The sequence below is a fragment of the Galeopterus variegatus genome, unplaced genomic scaffold (genome assembly GCF_000696425.1).
Source record: "Galeopterus variegatus unplaced genomic scaffold, G_variegatus-3.0.2 Scaffold2181, whole genome shotgun sequence".
NCBI classification, from domain to species: Eukaryota; Metazoa; Chordata; class Mammalia; order Dermoptera; family Cynocephalidae; genus Galeopterus; species Galeopterus variegatus.
The window spans coordinates 195,848-220,519 of record NW_007728292.1 but is presented as its reverse complement, the minus strand read 5'-3'; the positions used below and the strand labels follow the sequence as shown (position 1 = coordinate 220,519).

Sequence of the window (24,672 nt, the reverse complement as noted above, 5' to 3'; positions counted from 1 at the left end):
CGCCTCGCTCAGCCAGTGAGCGGGAACCGGTCTGTATGTGGGATCTGAACCCTCGGGCGGGAGCGCCGCAGCGCTTCTCAAGTGGCGCACTATCCAGTGCGCCACCGGGCCAGCCCCTCCCTGTTCCATTTTTAAGGATCTTTATCATACCTGTCACAGTGTGGGAAACTCAGCAACTGCTAACAAATGTTCATTGATTTGAGCCCATCTAGGTATCCAGGAGAATCTCCTCCGTCGCATGGTCAGCTGATTAGCAATCTTAATTTTATCTGCAACCTTAATTCTCCCTTGCTGTGTAAAGTAACATATTCATAGGTGCTGGAGATTGGGATTTAGACATTTTGGGGGAACCATTATTCTGCCCACCGCACCATTTAAATGTATTACAGCAACTATTGCTTACATGGGCTATGACCTTTTGTACACAAGTACAGAGCACGGTATTTCCTGGAACTATCCTATTCTGAGTTCTGTTATTTGCTGCCTACATGTGTCTGTGTGTGCTGTTTCCTCTGCCTTACATGCCCTCCTCTTTAATCTCTACATGTGCATATTCTAGTTATCTTTTATGGCCTCACTCAAATGGTGCCTAAACTTTATCGGGTGGAACAAGGAACAGTGAGCTTAGTTCAGAATACTTCAACTTTTAGTATTCTCAATTGGTAACTAATTGAACTTATGAGGAAGCCACTGTATTAAAAGTGAATTCTGACTTATTAAAACATGTTTTGAAGTATCCAGACTGGGTTTTTCAAACACTTCTGTTTGGATCACAGAAGGAAATGAAAGGAGAAATCCAAACCCCCTAGGGGTGACTAAAGAGGGACAGAAGGAAGTGCCTTGAAAACACCAAGTAGGAATTTTTTGTTTCTTTAAAGCCTTGCTTAAAGTAAAGATAGTTGAGAGCTAATGTGCAAAAGAACAAAATGATAAGGCACCCTAAATGGTTTGCAAAAGGCTGGAATTAAATCCTCGTTCAAGGAAGAGCTAGCTGCAGGCTTGTTCATTGGCAAAAACATAGAATCAGACACGTGCCCTGAATCCTGCCTCTTCCAGTTAATTGTGTGACACTGGGTGAATAATTTAGTTATTTTAAGCCTATTTCCTCATCTGTAAAACAGGAATAATGAAAAGTGACTGGCCATAGTGCCAGAAACATAATAGACATTCAGTAAATCTTGATTGCTGCGTGAGAGAAGATTTAGAGAAGTGAAACAACTTGTCCGAGTGTACACAGACAAAACCAGGCCCCCAAATTCTAGCATATTAAAATTATTTTGCTGTCTCTTAGTTCTTTGGAAATATGTAAACTATTCATGGTCCATGTGGCACATCTCTATAACTCAAGAATAGTCGCCCTTATTCTGACTGATATCACTACACTAACACAGAGTTCCCTATTTTGTTTTCTTGTGAATGTATCAGCATTTCCCATTTGAAATAGAGGATTTTGAAGTACTTGGTACACTAATCTACCTGGTCTGAGGAAGGCATCCTTGACACTAGACACTGAGATCCAGAAAGTAGAACAGAGCTCCTAGATCCTATTGGTCTAACCTGTGCTGAGTGTGGTGAAAGAAACTTTTAAACAAATTAAATATCCCTCTGAAACAAAATCCTGAAGCCAATGTTCTGGATGCCAAATTAAAGGTTTAGGGGGTATGTCAGGAGTCTTCCTGTTTTACAGTTGTCACTCACACAAGGATTTGTTTCCCTTTCATTCTGGTTCACATACTCCTCCACATCCCACAAACAGTTCTCATTTTAAAGCTTAGTTCAGTAGCGTTTACCTGAAAATTTGCTTACTGTGGTCTGGCAGACTGAAAAAATGAATTGGAGTTTAAATGTAATAGGCTGTATCTGAATGGAGTGGAGTGAGAACTGGAGTAGAAGCTAGAAGACATGGGAGCCCTCAGACATTTTTCCCCTCTCTGGGCCTTTGTTTTCCTGATTATAAAGACATGGTGCTGGGCTACATGGTCTCTAAGACTCTTACCATCTCTAACATTCTATGATTCTATAAGCCCCCCTCCCCCCCACACACACTTAGTTATTAGAATATAAGTGGTGGGGAGGTTGTGTGGTAGAATTGGGGGAAGATAGTTTGGAGAAGGGGGAAAAAAATCACAGGCAGGCACTCTGTTTGAGCTTAGCACATCCAGGAATAGTGTGTGCAAGATCTGGGAAGAGAAGGTGAAAAACTTGCTAAAAGGTTTGCTTTGCTAAGAAGTATAAGATCCAAGCAAGTCTGCATCACTAGAGCTTTTGAAGTCCAACCTCTCCATGCTGTGTTGAAAAGCACAAAAGTTGGGCTGGCCCGGTGGCACACTGGAGAGTGCCCCGCTTGGGAGCGCGTCGGCGCTCCCACCGAGGGTTCGGATCCCATGTGGAGACCGGTTCCCGCTCACTGGCTGAGCACGGTGCGGGCGCAACACCAAGGGTTGCGATCCCGTTACTGGTTAGTAAAAAAAAAAAAAGACAAAAAGGAAAAAAAAAAAGAAAAAAGAAAAGCACAAAAGTTGAGGATGAACTAACAAAACCTCGGATGGTTATGAACCTCATTCCCTCTCCCCCACTTTTCCTAAGTTTGGTTTTGTTTTCATTAAAATGTATTCAGCAGGCTAGACACAGGCTTCTACCTGCTTTGCGACTGGCATGTGAGACAAGCAGCTACAGAAAAATATTATTATTTTAATCTTCTATTAGTTATTTTTCTTAGTTTTTGTCACACGATTTAACTATAAAACATACACCTCAAAAATATTTCATGTTGTTACACAAGAGTTAACATAAACAAATATTGCCTCCTACTCACAATAAGCTTTATCCAAACCAGACAATTTAAACATTGTTCTAACTTGGCTTGACAATTATGAACAATGGGAAATTACCATTTGCTTAAAAGCTGACTTCACAAAAGCTCATTTACATTTACCTTGATGTTTGTCACATCAACCAGGCAGCCAAGATACAAGAATCAGATCTTTAAACATGTTTTTTCATTTTTTGCAATGAGTTCCAGAGGCACTAAGAAATAACAGCTCTGAGAGTGCCTCTGGGCAAAAGATAAAGGAGGTTACAGCTAGTGGAAGTGGTAATTAGAGCCAATTACAACTTGACTTATATGCTTTGTCATTAAAATGCCTGTCAGACCTCTCATTTTTCTAAACAGAGGAAAAGAAAAGGTATAGCTTAGTGCGGGAGAGGGTTAGCCAAAGGGAAGGGATTTCTAATGCTGTTCACGAATTTACCCTGTAACCTTAGACAAACACATTGCCTTTTGGCTTCAGACTGAGCTTTGCTCAGTCAATTCTGGGAGCCAAAAGGACTCAGTAAATCACCTGGTTCAGTCCTCTTCCTTCTAGCAGGTAAGGTATTATTATAGTTCCATTTTTTTTCAAATGAGACGCAAAAGACCCAGAGAATTTAATAAACTAGAATATGTCTTCTGCCTCGTAAGTGCAATGGACTTTATTTTTGGTCTCACTTTTAACTTGTCATTAGAATATAATTATTCTCCCTGCCTTTTTCACAGATAATGTTGTATATAGACGAACACATAACCACAAAGCACTTTGAAAATACTGAAGGAAGCTTATAAATATAACATTACTAACAGAGATACTAGCACTTTGCTTAAGGAAAAGTAACAGGAATGAATTTAGCTCTTCGAAGAATTGGCTTGAGGAAAGAAATAGAATTTGCACTCAATGGGCCAATCTCAGTTTTTGCAAATAAGTGTAAATAAATAAGGAGTAAAAGGAGTAACAAAAAATTGAGAAAGAGCAGAGATGCCACTAATGGACACACCATTGAGAGTAAACAAGTGAAATTTTGTGTGTAAAATCAGAAATCTTGAGCAAAGTCTGGCTTCTTGGGGGAACGGTAAAAGGAAATAACGGGTTTTTCTTATACCATTTTAAAAATTCACTATCCTATACAACCTGATTTTTTTCCTTTTGTCCTTAAAATTGTCTGTAGTCTGGTCAGTGCCTGAACTCATTATCTTCCTGTTTCTCATCTTTCTTCACCTTGCATTTTAACCTATTCGTTACCCCCGCCCAAATCACCATTTTTACCTGCTACTTTGAACACGTCATCCGCCTCACAAACCCTTGTTATATTAAATTACCCATTCAGGATTTCAAGGCCCGCCATCAATCCACTCCAATCTAGTCTATCTCTTTCCCAATCCTTCTCTACTTTTGTTCTTTTTCTTTCAATACTATTTCTCCTCACATACGCGAAAAAAATCCCATCCTTGCATCTGATAAGGCATGTCTTCACCTTTCTTGAAAACCAATGAATATTTGATGTGGGGGCTATAGGGGAGAGGCTGGGTATATTTAATAGGTAGAAGTTTCTTATTAGTCATCCAATATGTTTAGCTAAAGATTACAGCCAAGCTCCCTCCTCCCTTACATGTTTCTTATCAGGGAAGGGAAGCAAGGTCAGAATGTTCAGGAGCAGAATGTGGAGGTGTTGCTGGGTAGATGGTTTGTGATGCATTCTGAGCATTAGAATACTAATACTAGACCTTCCTCTAGTATTTTAGGATTTGCCTCAGCCCTTCATTCTTTCAGTTAAATTTGTATCCTTATTATCTTCAATAAAGGTCTTAATTTACATACTCTCTTCCTTGGCAAAGGTGTGTAATAGTAATCACTATCAGAAAGATCCCAAGAGTGAGGAAGAAGGGGACTCTCTTTAGCTGGCTTAGTAGGCACAATGGTGTCAGGAAGGGTTATTCCAAAGAGAGGGTGGCAGTATCTATTGCTATGGCAATGCATACCTTGGGGAGTAAAACTCTTGGGGATGGGTTACCTAGTGATGAGTTTGGTTACCTGGCAGATATTGAGCTTAGACAGTAATATTTTGGATTTTTAATTTTTATTCACTCCGTATAATAGCATATATAAAATTTTGCACAGATGGAAGCATTTCTGAAACTTGGTCACTCCTTTGGGATTGGCTCAGATTACAGAATTGTGGGGAAAAAAATCAATGGTGGAAAAACCTCCATTCTCTAAGGGTAGGTTTGACTGTGAGATAAAAGTCACTTGAGACTGAGTCTGGTGAAACAAGGTGGGAAATAATCTGAAATTAATTTTTAGTAAAATAAACACATAAAAGGATTGACTTATTTACTGTTAAAAAAAGTATCTACAGATAACTTCACAACATGCTACCCTCAAAGGAAATGATGGTTATTGGGATAGGTAAGTAACTGCTTTTAAAATTTTGTTTGGGGCACATAAATATGGATCTGATTTTATAATAACAGAAGAAAAATGGGCATAACTAAGGAAAGACCATAAAATATTCAGCTTTTTTGGAGGCCAGGAAATAAGGTTCCCATCTACCTGCTATGGTAGCTTTCATACCAAATGTGGGTTGGTAGCCCCACTTGACTTAAATGAGTGATACAGCTGTTGGGAAGCAGGAAATGGAGGTGGATCACACACAGACAACCAAAACTAACACAAACACACATAGGCTTCCTGGTATGTAAATTCTTTTTGAGGTTAGAGATCTCCTTTTACAGAATTTAGTATATAACAAATTCAAAAACCAAACTTCTTGTCTTCCCAATATTAAATAACTAAATACGAAAAAGAACCACCATTAAATAGCACATGAAAAGCTATACATTTTCTATGAAACAATATGTGCACAGATTTTCAAAGCTGTGAAAATGCAATAAACAGCACAATACATTTTGGTCACTTTATTGAATGACATTAAATAGTTTAAGTTTCAACTACTAAACAGCACTTTGAATGGTGAAAACACAGATAATATATTGTCATACTTGAATGCTTTTCTTTAAAAACACAATTCCAGTCCTTATATATATTACAAAACAGCCTTAAAGGAAGAAGTGACATCTTTTCTACAGTACTTAAGATACTCAATACAGAACCGAAAAGCAGTCTAACAGAAACAAAGGCAAGTCTTCACAGCTGTATGATTTCAGCAGCCAAAGCTGGATGATGGACTGAAACATTACTATACAACTGGGACAAAACATATACAATATCACAATACTAAGCAAAAACGCTTTACACCCAAAGAAATAAAACAGGTTACAAAATGTGGAGAATTTAGCAGGCAAAACTGTATTACAAGCAACATCTTAAATCGTCATTTTTAAGCCATTGCAACTATTTAAAACATCTAAAACAAATATAAAAATGAGCCTTTTAGTATCTTATTGATGTGATTTTTCTGTCTTTAAATATTTGTTAAAGCTTGATGTTATACTCAAAGTACATATTATGTAGCTAAAATGACAAGTGAGAAGAGTGTATGCAAAGTGGTCCAAGTTTTATTCCAAATTATCTGATTTCCAATTAATCCTTCTAAGTATTATTCTTTAAGTTATAATTTCATCCAAGGTGGAAAAGGTTTAGAAGGTTGCCTAAAATTTTCACATCTATGTCTTTGAGTAAATAAATTAGACCACGTTGAAAATTCCCAGGTCTAGTAAATCAGGTTTAAAGTATTCCAAACTTACACAAATACCAACTGATAACAGTTGGCCAGAGTGTACTGCCTTCAAATATTTATCTCTTAAACCTTGTCTTTTTAATTTCTTCTAAAGTAAACACACATCTGACCCCCACGCAGTTAAATAAATTTGGTTATATGGCTGGCACAAAACGCAAATATACAGAATTTATCAGTGACATCTCACCACGGGGAAAGCTGGCAGGGGGGTGGGTGGATCCACCAAACCTCACCAATTTTGTATCACAAACCTAGTGCTCTTGGATGTTTTACCACTAATTCTTCCAAGATAAAACATGGAAATTTCTTAATCATCCACACAACTCAAACAGTTTTAGCTAATGTTAAATTCATCCTACTCCAGTGATACTTAGAGCAAATCCTTCACCCAGCTTTCTTTTTCTGGAATTCTTTAGCTGTTTCCACTACCTGTTACATCACCACCTCAAAAATGGGTCTGCCATGTTGAGTTGACTCCCATAGCCAAAAACAATCTTTTTCTTTAAGAAACTCAAGCAACCAAATTGTACATGAATAAAATTATAGGTAATTTTTATAGACCTGGATTAAGAAAAAATAAAATGTAATGATTTTCTAGTAAAACCTCATAAAAGGGTATTAGATAAATTAATTTTGATCAGAAAATTGCCTCATAGATCTAAACTGAGAAAAAAAAAAAAAACAACTCTGAAACAATTTAAGAAAATGTAAGGAAACTGGAGGAAAAGAACATGATAATGAGAGAAAAGAAGAGCATAGAAGCCAGTGATCCTTATCTTTAAGAGGAATTATTTCACAATACTGACAGTACTGGGAATTGTTAAAGCACATTCCTCATGTGAACTTAAAGTCAGCAATGGTTCTGCCATTTTGATGTTATTTATAAAACAGGGTGTGAACCTAACCACCACAACTTCAGTGTTAACCTCCTAAAATGCTAGAACTTGATTTTCTTAGTCCACATCCCACTGCCAGCAACAGGATGAAGCACTAGCACTGGCACCACGCAGTCAAGAGATGTGCTTTATATTAGTGCCAGGAGAGAGAAAAATTCATGTATGAAAGATAATCCACAACCCTGAAATTTTATAATTATTTCAGCACATATAACTGAAAATGAAAAATGGCAGAAAGACTAAAGAAGAAAAAGGAATTCTCTTCTTAGGCTGTACTTAAGGCTGTTTATACAATGCTAAGATAACTGCAAGACTCCTCCAACTTTAGAGCAGTAGTATTTAAGAATATTGCACACAATTCTGTGTCAATGATAACCCTTAGTTTCTAAATTTCAATCACAGACATGATATAGCAGGAGCCAAGTTTCAGACTTCAGTGAAAAGAACATTAAGACCATTTCAATCACTTTAATCAAGAAATGGATTAAGTATAAAAAAGTATTTCGTAACTTGAGGAATCAACTCTAAGAACTCAGCTGTGTGTTTTTATATGTAAAGAACGAATATATAAATCTTTATTCTTTCCTAAATTTATTAATTTTATGACAATTTTATGGTTGCTAAAAGCAGGCATAAAAATTTAGAGAGGAATCTGTGGAGCTGTTACTGTTATGGAAGGACTTGTTTTCACTGAAAACAATTTGAAATATCTTCTGTACTCATTGTGTGTAAGAAGATTCTAGGCAACATCACTGACAAACGTCAGAGAGAAATGATATGCCCTATTTAAAAAAAAAAATTAAAACTAATATGGAAGATTGGCATTTAAGGGGACCAAACTATTTATACAGTTGAGTTCTGTTAAGTCATTGATTCCTAAAAAAATAAAAGATCTTTCTATGATTTTAACAATCCTTTAAGCTTTTAGTGCAAAATCACATTGATTTCCCTTGGGAAGGTCCAGGATTTTTGCTTCTCATTGGGGGTGGTGCACGCTGTAATGGAGGTGGCTGCATACCACCAGCCACTGACTGATACATTCCTCTCATATCAATCTGCTGGTAGTTGGAAGGATTCATGATTAAATTTGGAGGCTTTGGCATCATGAGGTGACCCAGTGTTGCTTGTTGATAAGTCATTTGTTGCTGTTGCTGCTGATTGTACTGCTGCTGGAGCCTTCTGTTCATAAGTATTCGCTGAACACAGCTGATCAACTATAGAGAGAAAGGGAGTTGTTACAAGTGCACAACCTGTCTCAAAGAGGCAAGTATCAAGTTTTGAGTTAAAATCAATTTGTTAAGGAGGTACCATACCAAAAGGAAAACACATTATTGTTATCACCATTACTAATTTTATGGCATTCACAGGACCATTACTGAAGAAACCAGTTAGTAACACCATTTAGGGCTAAATTCTCTTAATGACTTGACTATTGTACTGCAAGCAGCATTTAGGTGAGTTGCCATAGTAACCTGTCCTGCACTGTGATTAGTCTCAAGTATTAGTTACAGCACTTTTTGTCAAGTCTCCTTTCTTTGTCATTCTTTTGAATATTTCACACGATGACAGACAAATAAACATTTTAGTGACAAACACCAAATGGAAAAGCACTTGCAATAGGAATAATTCCTACCTGGAATGTCTCAAATTTCCTAAGATAATTTAAAACCACATAATTCTGTGGTGCTTTCTAAGTAAAATTCATGCCACAGAAATTGACTCCCTGGTGTCAAGAAGTGAGATTTCCCAGTTTAAGGTAGATAGCTGGCAAACGACTGTGCTGGGAAAGATGATCAAGGATCCTGGAATATGCTAGCCTCTTAAAGAATTATATAATTTAGTAGGAACTTGTGATATATATCATCCATAGCTCTTTTTATTCTCAAATTAAATATACTGAAAAGTATACTTCTTTTTAGAAGTTGTTTAAAAATGACAAATGTGGTAAAAGTCTGGTAAATTTCTATTTAGATGTCCAGAATATACAAAAAATAAAATTATATGGAATAGATCCTATATAAACTTCAAGGAGACCCATTTGGAAGCTGTTGCTGCTTTGTAACAAAAGATATCTTTACTCGACATTACTAGGTTTTTGACAAAATTTCTTCCAGAATAATCAATGACCATCCATCCCTCCTATGGAGGGACGGCTATCAACATAGACGTCATACAAACCCATTCTTATAAATTCAAGAAAATTAAACATAACCTAGAGTTGGTCAGAATTCTTACCATCTGTTGTTTTGTCAATACATCATTGTAGATTGCTTCTCTTCGTTTAACATCAAGCTCCTGGCTGGCTTTTCTACTTAATGCTAACGCCTGTACTTGGGCCTCTGAGAGATTCATGTTTTCTTTCCACTAAAAGAAAAATTTTCTATTTACTCATTATTACTGTACAATTGAGGAAAAATAATTAAGGTACCTAACGATATTCAGGATTTTACAGGTTCTTTCCCCCCTTTTCTTTATTCTTTTCTAAAGAAAACAGTGATATAAAAGCAGGGTACTAAGTTGTCCATTGCTATGCATGGGTTGGCTATCTCTGGAATGAAACAACTATTTGGATTCAATTTGTGCAATTAGCAATTAAAATATGTTTATGTAAACAATGCATACATTTCTATGTTTGACTGATTTCTCAATTCTTAGATTTTATCCATTTTTCTTTTGTACCAACATCTGTGTAAAACTGCTGCATTACAGCTTGGCACTATTACCCAGTTTACCAGTATTTTACTATTGCGAATCAAGTTATAAGAATTATATTCTTTTCCCCACACAAGTAGTGAAACAGAACAATGATTAAAAATTAAAACAAACAGTGGTGGGGTGGGAGAGAGGACACACACTGGATGTTGGAATAAAACAACTGCCAATTAGCTTACTACAGCTGAAATTATATCTTCAAGAGGCTGAATCCTCACTGCTGTCACACTGTTTGTTGCTTCCACAACCTTCTCTCTTCCTTGATTAATGAGGTCCTAGAAGAATGTAAGAAATAAGCTATATAAAGGGTAGAAAAACACCATAGTTTTAAAGTATAAAGATCCTTTCTCTTGCTAATTTATAGCACTTGGTTTTAAAACTCTAAATGATTAAAGAGAATAGCAAAATTCAGCATCAATAAAGTAGATCATCAATGCCAAAAGGGTCTTATTAGTAAGATAAAAGTTTGGGTTTTATTGCATCCATAATTCAATAATTTAAATGAATCCATAAGCACATTTAAAAAAGGAAACCAAAGATTCAATAGTCATTAAATTGTTGGTATAATAAAATCCAACCTTTCCTATTTAATTCATAATTGACTCTAGTTTTAAATCACTTATTTCATAATACTGGGCATTATCATATATTTAATGTTACATCTACACTGCATTAGAACATAAGTTAATGTGTTTTATCTTACTTTTAACATTAAGCAAGTAATTTGTTTACTACAAATATTTTATGACCGAAGAAAGTGCTATTTCCCTAGCTAGTCAGCTGCCCTATTGTTCCTTAATTAAAATAATTCAAACTACATTAATTCAAAGACTGATTCCCCTGAGCTCTGAACAAACCACAGTTTACTATGTTGGTTCAAAAAGGTCAACAAATAAAAGAAAAACTTATTGGTTTATTCAGAGGTAACTTTTTGGAGGATGTGATGATATTCCTGCATAGGGAACCCTCAACAACAAAGCACTTGAAATTGCCTTTAATTTACGTTAAACTACTTTTGTACTTCACACCTTACCTCCAGCTGTTGATTACTCATTGCTGACAGGGCTCCCAAATTGAAAGGAATATAAGGAGTTTGAGAGTTAAAACTGACAGGGGGTAAATTGGTCCCAGTTGGTATGTTGAAACGCATGGTCAGTCCCTAAAAACAAAAAATTATGTACTTTTCACATTGTGATTTAAAACTTGAAATTCTACATCACCTACTGGTTTAGAAAAGAATCCACATTCTCAGATCTAGGAAATTATTAACACTTTTCCACACACAAACAAAATACCCTTTTCACCCGAAACAAGATCTTATTACACAGAAAGCTTTAACCCCTAAAGGTGTATTCTTTTCTTCTGATAATTCTCACAGAATGGGGCAACTTAGAGAATTCTGATGAGACTCCTAACATCGCATTAACATTAAAGAAATTTGGTACAATGAGTTAGGAGTTTAAAAAGGTTTCAGGTATTAAGATAAGGTTTCTCATGCGCAGGCACATTTTTGCTCAAGTGGGTTGGTGTTTAAAACAGACATGGAATTATTTTAAATAAAGTTGCTGCTGAAGATTGGCATTAATGTCCAATAATGAATATTTTTGTGTTCTGATATCCTGCCAAATTTAGACTTCACGATAAACATGCTAAAGTAACATTTATTCCCACCTCCAAATTCTAAGCTCCTGTATATTTGTTACTACAATGTGTGTGATAATGGGAGTTAAGTGATGCTAAATATATAGTTTCCCACTCATCTCTCAATTCAGCAAGCGCTAAGCAGAAATGAGGTTACTTCTCTTTAAGTGTAAAATATTATTTTCTTTTCTTCTCTCCTCTCCTCCCACTCTACCACCAAAGGTAACTAAAGCCTATAAACAGATTCTCATAACTGGGGAGTCTCTTCCTAAAGATACATTATATTATTACCTGTTTCAAATGTGACCCCTTTTCTTCCTCTCTTCCAAATGACTAACATAAAAACAAAACCCAAAAAGCATTTTCAATGAAATACCTTCTTCTCTGCTTCATACTCAGCCCAAGCTGCTTTTCTTTCTTCTTCAGTCAATTCTTCTTCTTCTTTGTGGTCCAAAAGAGAATCATGTTCATGATATCCTACAATGTGTTCTTTATGTATTTGAAGAAGTTCTGCAAGTATGGTGTCCTATTTAGAGGGGTTGAAATAATAATTATTTTTTTCCCTCTGGATCATACTCATATCTCCATAGTTCTATGCTCAAGTGCTAGACTATAAACTAGAAACTGCTATACATATTTCTGATACATATGATAAATTACATAGAAAACAGCCACAAAACATGCAACACCAGTAAGAACTTCATGTTTACATACAGTACGTTTTAGGGATTCAATTTTTTCTTTTTTAATTACCACCTTCAACTTTCAAGGTCTTTTCCCCCCCAACTTAAAAAATTTATTTTTTTCATATGCATTTTGCTTTATGCTTAATTCTGAGTTGCTAAATGCTAACATAAATCTGCTTAAGCTAATGATTACATTGGACACCTGTACCAAAAATCATGGCTACTCTGGTTTACACATAATAAACAACTTTATCTTCACAATCACTTTAGCTACCAACTACTATACTAACAAAAAAAACCTCCTAAATCTAAACAGTTACAGGACGGTTTAATTGGCACTTATAAGTCCTTATATTTCAACTGCAGGAAGGTCAAATATAAATTATACTATAAGGTCACATGGGTCAAATTTAAACAGATACACACTTTTCAGTTTATTATCATAGTGTCTCTTTAACACTAGTGCTTTGTATAATTAACTGTGAGAGTGAGACACAAAGAGAGTTGGGGGGGTGTTAAACTGAATCACAAATCTGTTATTTTTACTAATAAAAACTTTAAAATATTCACAAGTTGTTCATTAACAAATCACATATGAAAACCTGGATATACAAAAGCCAAATTAATTCACTTTACAAAAGGATTTTCCATAGCTTTTAACAAGTTCCCCTGGACTACACTTTCTAAATTGAATGTGAATTTAGTGAAGAAATATAATTACTGATCAAATGAAGGTAGGAAGAGGTATATAGCACATTAAATTCAAATTTAATCTGCATCTAGTAATGCTTAATGCATCAAGTTTACATAGACAAAGCCTACACTTGAAAAGAATTGTCTGTATATATGCAACCATACCTAGAGTACGAGACCCAAAAAATGGTAGGAACTCAAATGTTTGCTAAAAAACTCAAAATAAAAAATTCAAATCATGAGGTTCTAAGTTTTTTTCTGTACAATAGTAAATGCTGATGCTAATTCTAAATATTGTTATCTAATATCATGTAAATTCCTTTTTATCTTGCTACCCCAATAAACATTTGAAACAATTCCTTTCATGAAGGAAAAGGAGCTGATTTTCTTAATAGATACAGCTGCACTTGAGATTTCATAATTCATTTTGACATGTAGTATGTGTTACTTCCTTTGTTGAAAATAAAAAACATTAAAGACCACACAAACTAGAGGGCTCAAGGAAGTCTACTGGTAGAATACATAGATGCTAACAGGTTTCATTCCTTTGAATAGGTAATTAAATACTTCTCTCTTACATCAGTGTAAAAAAAATGCCATCAAAGCTCACTCCTCTGGCCTATGCCACATAGAATAGGTTTATCATTACTAGATCAGTCTCCAAAGTCCAGAGTTAACGACCAGGCAGGCAGGGAGATGGGCCAGTCTGCATTATTTCATTCTACTAAAAGGTAATGTTTCCTTAGTTGTGTGACTACTATGCCACCCGTCTCCCCAAGCATGACTCAAGAGAGAGAGGTATAATAATAAAACCAGATAACACTGACTAAAATTTTTAGCAAGTGACCATGTCAAATATAATTAGAAAAGTCACCTGTTCTATAATACACCAAATAAATTACAAGGTTAAAATGTTCTATAGATAATCCCTAATTTTACTTCTGTCTGGCAATAAGTGATGGTCTTAATCTTAGTCAATATCAGTTTATTTCTCTAACAAAAGCAACCTAAGGGAAAGACCAAGACAACTGTGTACTAGGAAGTAGATTTATTTTCAGCTCTGCTACTGATTCTTTCTATAACACTGGATAACTTAGTTTAGCTATAACTGTAAGTTAAATAAAGATGAAATATTCCCCACTCACATGTGTAACTGGATGATGTGAAAACAGCAGGAATAAATGAAAACACCCACTTTTCTGGGAATAAACTCTATGCCAATTAAGTGTAGTGCTCATTTCTCAACTGTAAACACCACAATTTATATTTTTTTCAATTACTTTTTTTTTTATGGTTGGAGGGGAAGTGTTTCCAGAAATGCATACATGCACGTGCACACACACACAGACACAAACTCATATATATCCTCTAAAAAAATGTTTGGGATTATCAGGAAGCTTTATCAAGTCAGACCTTAACATCCTACAGTTTCAAAGTCCAAACTTGTCATCTTGGAATTAGCAGAAATTGAGGACCAGAGAGGCAAAGTAACTTTCTCCAATTACACAGCTAAGGACTAGCTGGCACTAGAAACTAAAATTTCCTGACTCCTATCCAGTGATTATTCTATCACACTACAAAGAATGTCTGTTTTCTTGAGGCTTGGTTTCTCCATTTCCCAGATCTTTTCTCTTCAATAAAAAAAAAAATCTCCTGAAAGTTTCCAGGGGAGGGGGAAACCTAAATTGATTTCTTTTTTCACTTTTAACACTTTTGTACTTTTTGAGGTTTTTTTTAAACAAGCATATGTTGATTTAATAAAAGAAAATATAAAACTTAAAACAAAGACAGTTCTCAGAGACAAACTTATGAAAGGCTAGTTCATGCTTCCTATTAAACCTGACATGCACTATTTTACCATTTTCATCTTCATGAGATATTCATTTTAGGAAACCCCATTTCTAAAACCCTTTAATGTCTTCTCCCCACCAATTCCAGATTTAAGATCTGTCCTATCAACTCTAATATGATCTCCTAATTAAGGTCAGTTTATGGTGGAGGTTCAGCCTCTGCCCAGGCAATAACTTTCCTTTTGACCCATGGTCGACTGAAATGCTAATAAGTCACAGAAAAAGTGCATGTGATTTCACTTTCTATCATTAACAAGTTTTGGACCCTTTTCCTAAAACATTACCTCCCTCCTTCCATCAAACCAAAAAACTGTCCATATTGCTTCTACTGGCTACTACAACTCCCTCCTTTCAAAAAACAAAAATTAATGAAAACAATACTAATATCCAATTCCAAAACCCAGAGATAACTACCAGTAACATTTGTTATATATTTCTCCACACATTTACACACACTTACATACACACACTGCGTTGCATAAATACAGAATTGGAATATATAGTTTTGAAATCTACTTTTCTCCCTAAATATCTTTCCATAGACAACATTTTACATCAAATACAAACCTTCATTGTTTTTAAGGGCTGCGCAGTGCTTATACTATATAGATACACTTTTATCATCTATTTAATCATTCCCTTAACAGTTTAAGACATTAGACTGCTTCCAGTTTTTAATTATTACCAAATCCACAATGAAATGGGTTAATGAATAAATTTTAATGTATTTCAATCACTTGTTCATACAGTGATTATGGTGTTAATACTCAAGGACTTAGGCAAATATGCTTGCCATAATGTTCACTTTAACAAAGAAAAGACAGTCAGTGCAAGTAAGTTAACTGACTTTTTTTTAAAAATAGAAACTCATTTATACAGTTCATAAGCAGGAAGGCAGAAATCTTTCTTCCAGAGTGCTGTCTAGACACAAATAAGAGAAAAAAAGATACAGGATATCTGATACAAACTGTTTCTATATCATCCCTTTTAAATTAATTGCAGCTTACTATCTATACAAGAAACAAATGATGAGATTAAGAGGACAAAAAAGTATTTGTAATAGGATCCTCACATCATTTCTTTGGGAAAACAGTTTTGCAAAGTACAGAGCAAGTTATAAATGTTAATAAAGAAAATTTTCATCCCAATATACAATACAATTGGTGGAGAGGTTTTTTCCCCTCTCAAAGCATGCATTTATACTAGTTGCTATAGTAACACTATTATTGAAAACAATACTGGAACAGAATCTATGATCACTAGGCCAACGGTCATCAAAATGAGGTTTAAATTACATCCAAATGTGTACCTTTTCTTTGTCTAAACTTTATTTTTCCTTAAATAAGTGAAAAAAAACTTACAAGCTTGGAAAAACATGGTCTATATTCTAGCTAATGATCTAAATTAGTTTAAGCTTTAAAAATGACTGGTTCAATTAATAAAACAAAGTTAATGATAAATTTAAATTTTAAGTTAATTTATTTAGAAGTTTAAAGTGTTTGGCAAGCTGACAAAAATTCCCACCTAATTAATTCTGAAATTCAACCTTGAAAATAACATTTTTTAAAAAGTAATCAAGGTTTTGCCTAGGGATAGGGGAGGGAGTTTGCCATGTTTCACAAATACTTTGCTTGCCATCACTTTGAGTTTTATAATATCTGGAAATAAAATGTCACACTAGAATACTTAACTGCCACATGACCCACTCAAAAAGCTATGGAAAAATTCCTTTTATTACCTAAGTAAGTCTAGGTTCTTAGTAAAGAAATTTAACATTCCCAGGCAAAAAGCTTCTACTTTCAAATTTGAAGTTTGTTTCTTCCCAAACTACATTGGAAAAAACTGCAGTGTATTTGATATAACAAGCGAGCTTACTGAATGAAATTCACATAATGCCTATCAGATTTGTGGGTCAAGAACACACAACCTTTGCCAAAGAGCATTTGTAAATATATCCAGATTCTGAAATTGTTGGTATGAATAAGGTAGTGACAACTACAGAACCTGTAACTTTCAATGAAAGAAAAGGCAGGCCTGACAAACCGACTTTGTTGGAGGGTAAAGGCCTCCTTTGATAAGAATGTTTTCTCCTTAACATCTAAAGAACTAGATACTATAGTCAGCATTTAACCTTTAGAAATTGGTTATCCATTACAATCACGCATGCCATTGTGCAGTAGAGAGCTATTGTTCTAGATTTGATATTACTGTAGTGACTTTCTAGAGGTTGCAGCTTTCCAAGTAGAGTCTGAATTGGAACTCAATTCTCCTATACAATCTGGAGTTCACATTATCGCTTTAATTCACAAACACTGTTACATCCTCTAATTCAACTATAGGTGTGCTGTAAAAAAGGAAACAAATGACATATGAAACAAATGAAAGCAGCTATTTAGCAGTTTAAATTGTATCTTAAAGACAACATTAAAATATAAGCAGTAAAATGATATAAATAAGGTCATCTAGTAATTCTTATACTCAACAAATCTCTCTTGCAATTTATATGCCTTTAAGGGTCCATAGTAATAAATCTGCCTTATAAATGTTGATGTTTCCAATGGCAATTATTTATAAAATAGCTTGTCAGAGTTAGTGAGGTTACTATATAGGGGCATCATTGACATCATGGTCTCTGTAACCCAAATATTTTCCCCAAAAGACTTGGTGACTTTGGCTTAATAGCTTTTCTTGTGTTATATGGTGATACAATAAAAATAAGACACAAGCAGCACTATAAACAAAGCATGGTCAGTCTATTAACAAGTATTTACTGTATAGTTTGTGGAGGGACACTAGAAGCACCCCTTCACTTCTTAAAATTACTACAGAGGTATCAGTTGGCTATAAGGTAGAAAATAAATGGGCTGGCCAGTTAGCTCAGTTGGTTAGAGTGTGGTGCTGATAACACCAAGGTCCAGGGTTCGATCACTGTACCAACCAGCCACCAAATAAATAAACAAAGTTGCCTATATTATTTAAGGGGGGAAAAAACCTTCGAATGTTGGAAAGGGTAATGGTTTTTAGTCAACTGCATGATAACTTCATTGGAAGTGATTATCAATATCTAATAATTAAATATTATCATACTCCCTCCTGATTATAGTAGAGGAGTTCAAACCTCAAATACCTGTCTCTTCTGCAGCCTAGCTGAGATTTTTCTCTAGGCCCTACGTGTTTTTAGTCTTCTATTCAAATGTCATATGTCAAGCTTAATCTTCTCCTGAAGATCAGAACCTCATATGACTCCTCTGAATTTCCAAAAATTTAAGTCCATACTAGTTTCAGAGAAATGAACCTAGTATAATGGCAATATTAATAAAAATGATGGAAACAAAACCAGCAGCTGACATTTGAGCACTTACTATGTGCTAGGCAGTGTGCTTTATATGAATTATTTCCTCTGTGAGGGAGGTACTACGTTACCTTATTTTCTTGAGAGAAGTGAGGCTTAGAAAGCTTATGTGGCTTGACTAAGATTACACCCTAAAAAGGGTGGTTGGCAGGTTACCTGGGAGAGGGACAGGACTTAAACCAATTGCTCTTTTTACTTGGCACCAACCATCCCAGCAAACACTGAATAGGAGACTTTTATAACCTACAAAGAAATATAATTAAAATAATTCCTCTGGAGCTGGTTATGTTTCCTGGCAGTCTATTCTTATTTACATGAACAATAATCATTTTTATACTAGTAAATACAAACATAAAAACAAAATTGGAACTTGTTTTATTAAACAAAAAAATATTAAATGTGATAAAAAGAAGTGGAGAAATAGGAGACAATTACATTAAACTTCATACATGTTTCACTTATGAGCATGGCTTCTTAGAGGTATATACACATAAACAAAAATTAGGTTCATGTGCCACCATGTAGTTCATAAGCCATAGGTTATCATCACTTGCTGTACAATTAAATGGGTGCTTTTAAACCTTTATTCTCAAAAGTAAATGTATTAAAGTTCAGAGAAAGTTCCTGAAATAGGTTGATTAACTATTTCATACTTCACATCAAATTACCTTAATGGAGTATATTTCACTCTAGTGTTAAGAATGAATAAGGTAAAACCTTATATTACCATATGCTGGATGATAAAACTGCACAATAACATCGCTGTTCAGTAAACTATGCTTTGAGGCATTAAAGCTTGAATAAAGGACAAAGACAAGGGTAGAAAACTGTACACAAAATCAGGGTGGAGAAAGCAAACCTAAAGCCTCACTTAGGGTACTTTAGTTTGAATCCCCATTTTATTCTCCCTATAATTACCAACAAGCAGTCCACATTTTTAAAAGACATAAGTAGTACAGTGCTGAAAAAAGGAAGTGCAAAAAATGGTCTATACCAGTTTTAATGGCTTTTGTTTTCCTAATAAAGGGTACAGAGCTGAAGCTGTGTACACTGTACTTAAGAGGAATAAAATATCCACTTAAGCGTGTTATGAAACATGACCTTAACCAAGATTTTCATCTCTGATATCTGTGTAATTTCTAAATTTATTACAAGAAAAGGTACTTTCCCTTTACATAATTTACATAAATGTTAACAGAAGTTAGATATTCCTTTAATATTTAAAAAACAAACGGTTAAGAATCAGTCAACAAATCTATATCATTAAAAACTTGTGTTAAACTATCAGTTTGGGTCACACGGCAGTTTCAAAATGGCTGAGGAACATAACCCTGAACAATTAAAGACATGCACAGACACTTGGCAAACATGATTCAAGAGACAAGGCCATTATATTTCAAAGAGGGAAAGGCAGCAGAAAAAACTACAGTAAAAATCCAATGGGGGACTTAAGAAAATGTGAAGTAATGGGGGATGGGGGGAACGGAGTGAATGAAACTAAGATGGCATATTCAGTATATAACTAAAGACACAAATTAAATCTCCAAATCTCTTCCTTTCACAAATCCACAAAGACCAACCACTCTTCATTTCAATTTTACTGCTTGCAAAGTAAGTCTAATTCTAACACTGCTTTTCAATGATATATAAATCATTCAGGATTGCAAATAAACAACGTAATGCTACACCTCAAAGACCTAGAAAAACAAGAACAATCCAATACCAAAGTTAGCAGATGGAATGAAATAATTAAGATTAAAGCAGAACTAAATGAAAGAGAGACCCAAAAAACGATACAAAAGATCAATGAAACAAAAAGTTTGTTTTTTGAGAAGATTAACAAAATAGAGAAGCCATTAGCTAGGCTAACTAAAAAAGAGAGAAGACACAAATAAATATCTGAAATGAAAAAGGAGACATTACAATGAATACCACAGAAATACAAAAATCATTAGAGACTATTATAAACAACTACATGCCAACAAATCGGAAAACCTGTAGGAAATGGACAAATTTCTGGACACACACAAATTATCAAGACTGAACCAAGAAGACATAGAAAACCTGAACAGACCAATAATAAGCAAAGAGATTGAAGCTGTAATCAGCAGTCTCCCAACAAAGAAAAGCCCAGGACTGGATGGCTTTACTGCCAAATTCTACCAAACCTTTAAGGAGAAATTAACACCAATTCTTTTCAAACTATTCCAAAAAATGAAACAGAGGCCATTCTCCCAAATACATTCTATGAAACACACATTACCCTGATACCAAAACCAGACAAAGACACAACAAAAAAAGAAAACTATAGGCCAACATCTTTGATGAATACAGATGCAAATAGCCTCAATAAAATATTAGCTAACAGAATACAACAACACATCCAAAAAATTATACACCACGATCAAGTGGGATTCGTCCCAGGGATGCAAGGATAGTTCAACATATGGAAGTCATTAAATGTGATACACCACATTAACAAAATCAAAGCCAAAAACCGTATGATTATATCCATAGACACTAAAAAAGCATTTGACAAAATTCAACATCCCTTCATGATAAAGACTCTCAGCAAATTAGGTATAGAAGGAAAGTATCTCAACACAATAAAACCCATATATGACAAACCAACTGCCATTATCATCCTGAATGGAAAAGTTGAAAGCTTTTCCCTTAAAAAAAAAAAAACAAGGATGCCCACTCTCACCAATCCTATTTAACATAGTATTGGAAGTACTAGCCAGAACAATCAGGGAAGAGAAAAAAATAAAGGGCATCCAGATGGGAAAAGATGAAGTTATATTGGCCCTGTTTGCAGATGACATGATCCTATATAGAGAGAAGCCTAAACACTCTACAAAAAAAACCTCTTAGAGTTGATAAACGATTTCAGCACAGTTGCAGGATAAAAACTTAACACACAAAAATCAGTAGCATTTTTATACTCCAACAATAAACTAGCAGAAAGAAAAAGAAATCAAGAAAGCTAGCCCATTTACAATAGCCACCAAAAAATAAAATACCTAGGAATCAATTTAACCAAGGATGTGAAAGATCTCTACAACGAGAAATACAAATCACTGTTGAAAGAAATTAAACAAGATACAAGAAGATGGAAAGATATCCCATGCTCTTGGATTGGAAGAATCAACACTGTGAAAATGTCCATACTACCCAAAGCAAGCTACAGATTCAATGCAATCCCCATCAAAATACCAATGACATTCTTCACAGAAATAAAAAAAAAACAATCCTAACATTCATATGGAACAACAAAAGACCCCAAATAGCCAAAGCAATCCTGAGCAAAAAAAATAATAATAATAAAACCTGAGGCATAGCACTACCTGACTTCAAATTATACTACAAAGCTATAGTAACTAAAACAGCATGGTACTGGCATAAAAACATACACACAGACCAATGGAACGGAACAGAACAGAGAACCCAGAAACCAGCCCATATACCTATAGCCAATGGATCTTCAACAAAGGTACCAAGAACATATACTGAGGAAAAGACTTCCTCTTTGATAAATGTTGCTGGAAAATTTGGACATCCATATGTAGAAGAATGAAACTAGACCCATACCTCTTGTCATACCAAATCAACTCAAAATGGATTAAAGAATTAAATATATGTGCTGAAACTATAAAACTCATAAAAGAAAACATAGGGAAACAATTCAGGAAGTAGGACTGGGCATAGACTTTATGAATATGACCCCAAAAGCACAGGCAACAAAAGGAAAAATAAACAAATGGGATTATATCAAACTAAAAAGCTTCTGCACAGCAAAAAAAAAGAAAAAAGAAAAAGAAAAAATTATGTTAAGAGAAATAAGCGAGGCACAGAAAGAGAAATACCACATGTCCTCATTTTTACAAGGGAGCTAATAAAAAGTAAATAGATACATAAAGAAAAAAAGATACAACAATCACAATAATATGTTGAACTTTTTAAGAGAAGGGAACAGAACCAAGGCTGCTGGGGATGAGAAAGGGAGGAACTGGCACAGGGCTATGAAAATCGATTACATTCTACAATGAGGTATATACTAATCATCTTAATTTAAACATGAGATATTGCACACTGGTACTGATATGCAATGCTGTACCACACAGATATGTAAAAACAATTATGCTCCAATTAAAAAAATGTAAACAGATTTCCTGCAACCAGAAACTCACCATATAATGAATAAATTCAAAGTAATTTTTTAAATTAAAAAAAAAAAATTATTAGCATATTCATTGTCACAAATTGTAATTATTCTTTATGCCCTTTACCTGACAAGTCACTTCCCAACCCCCCTCCATCCCTCCTTCATCTCTAGTATCCTTAGGTTTGTTCTCTCCTTGTGAAAGTTCAACATATTGTGGTCTCTTTCTCTCTTTTTCTCTCACTCGCTTGCTTTTGCTCTCACTCTCTCTCTTACTATCTTTCTTTCTTAGCATCCAGTTATGAGTGAGGACATGTGGTATTTCTCTTTCTGTGTCTAGCTTATTTCACTTAACATAATTTTCTCCAGGTCATCCATGTTGCTGCAAATGGCAGAATTTCATTCTTCTTTATGGCTGAGTAGTAGTCCATTGTGTATATATACCACATTTTCTTTGTCCAGTCATCCATCGATGGACATTTAGGTTGGTTCCACAGTTTGGGGGAAAGGGGAACTGTTTCTACACTGTTGGTGGGAAACATCATTATGGAAAACAGTATGGAGGTTTCCCCTTTTCTAATTGGAATCCTTGCTTTCTATCAGAAATATTATTAATCATGGGCTATTTCTCATAAGAGTTAAAGTTTAAACAGCTGACTCTTGAATAACAGGGGTTTAAACTGCATGGGTCCACTTATACATGGACTTCTTTCAATGTATTTCAATGCTTTTTAAGTGTGTTTACTCTTCCTCATGCTTTTTTAAGTAACATTTTCTTTTCTCTAGCTTACTTTATTGTAAGAACACAGTATATAATAGATATAACATACAAAATATGTGGTTAATCAACTGTTTATTGGCAAGGCTTCTGGTCAACAGTAGGCTAGGAGTCAAAAGTTATATGCAGAGTTTTGATGGGGGGTTAGGGGTAGGGACCACACCCCTAATACCTGAGTTGTTCAAGGATCAACTGTATACTTTCAGAAAAGATATTAACTAGAATGCAGTGCTTTTAAAAAGGTAGTATATGTACCAGTATGGAAAGATGTTCAAGATACATCTAGGTGTAAAAAGCAAGCTATAGATGAGTATGTATGGTATGATTCCATTTGTGTTTGTGCACAGGAAATTTTTAGAAGACTATCTAAGAATCTTAATCACATTCTGTAATAATATAAGAGCCAAATCATTATCAATGTAATATTTCATAACATGGAAATTGAAATGACACTCTTTTAAAAAAAGCACGCTAAAACTAATAGAAAAATGGTAGATTTAAACCCCTAAGTGGCCTTAAGCTATTATCCAAAAGATTTGATGGAGACCATCACAAAAATAAAGTGTTTCCTAAATGCTGTATCAGTGCAAGTCCAATGCTTAAAAAAAAATAACATATATTCAAATGACATTTTAATATTTTCAAAATGTTTACTGTACAGGTTACTTTGACATGTACACTAAAATTTTAACTGGAGAAATCACTGACTTATGTTAGCATTAGAAAAACATTTATTCCTATAACTTTTGTTTTAATTAAATATGTCCAACCATATGAAGCACTAATATCACTTTGAGCTTTCTTCAAGTGCTTAAAGTGACTTTGGTATTGTGACACAGTACCCTAGTAGCTGCTTTCACAATTCTCTTAACAGCTGCATGGAACAGTAAGTGCTTGAATTTAAAATCAAGACAACGGGAAAATAGGGCTGGCCCATGGCTCACTCGGGAGAGTGTGGTGCTGATAACACCAAGGCCATGGGTTCAGATCCTATATAGGGATGGCCGGCTTGCTCACTGGCTGAGGGTGGTGCTGACAACACCAAGCCAAGGATTAAGATCCCCTTACCGGTCATCTTTAAAAAAAAAAAAAAGACAACGGAAAAAGCATCCCTCCAAGAGAATTATCCCCAAAATGACCTTCTAGATAATTAGAGTAGGTTTAAATATATAAAATACTTAGATCAGAAAACACACAAGTTTTCTGTTATATTCAAATGGATCAAAATGATATCTACCATCATATTAACCTTATAAAATAAATACACAACCACAATTTTACCCAGAAGTGTCTTTAAAGCGAAATACACCTTATACATTTTAAATATTTTCCCCCAAATCTATACTATAAGTATTGTGTGCATATATATATATATATATATCTTTTGGGGGG

The 24,672-nt window shown here is 34.8% G+C and overlaps 1 protein-coding gene across 5 annotated transcripts in view; it reads right to left on the bottom strand.

The window, feature by feature from the left end:
- Positions 1 to 5,713: 5,713 nt before the first annotated feature.
- Positions 5,714 to 24,672, bottom strand: part of ATRX (alpha thalassemia/mental retardation syndrome X-linked) — a 206,356-nt gene continuing 187,397 nt past the window's right edge. For all 5 annotated transcript variants that reach the window (XM_008580865.1, XM_008580863.1, XM_008580867.1 and 2 more), the window contains 5 exons: positions 12,136 to 12,285; positions 11,152 to 11,277; positions 10,298 to 10,393; positions 9,642 to 9,770; positions 5,714 to 8,620 (listed from right to left, as the gene is read on the bottom strand). In XM_008580865.1, the coding sequence (XP_008579087.1) occupies positions 8,342 to 8,620; positions 9,642 to 9,770; positions 10,298 to 10,393; positions 11,152 to 11,277; positions 12,136 to 12,285 (780 nt within the window). In that variant the 3' untranslated portion in view covers positions 5,714 to 8,341. The remainder of the gene's footprint in view (positions 8,621 to 9,641; positions 9,771 to 10,297; positions 10,394 to 11,151; positions 11,278 to 12,135; positions 12,286 to 24,672) is intronic.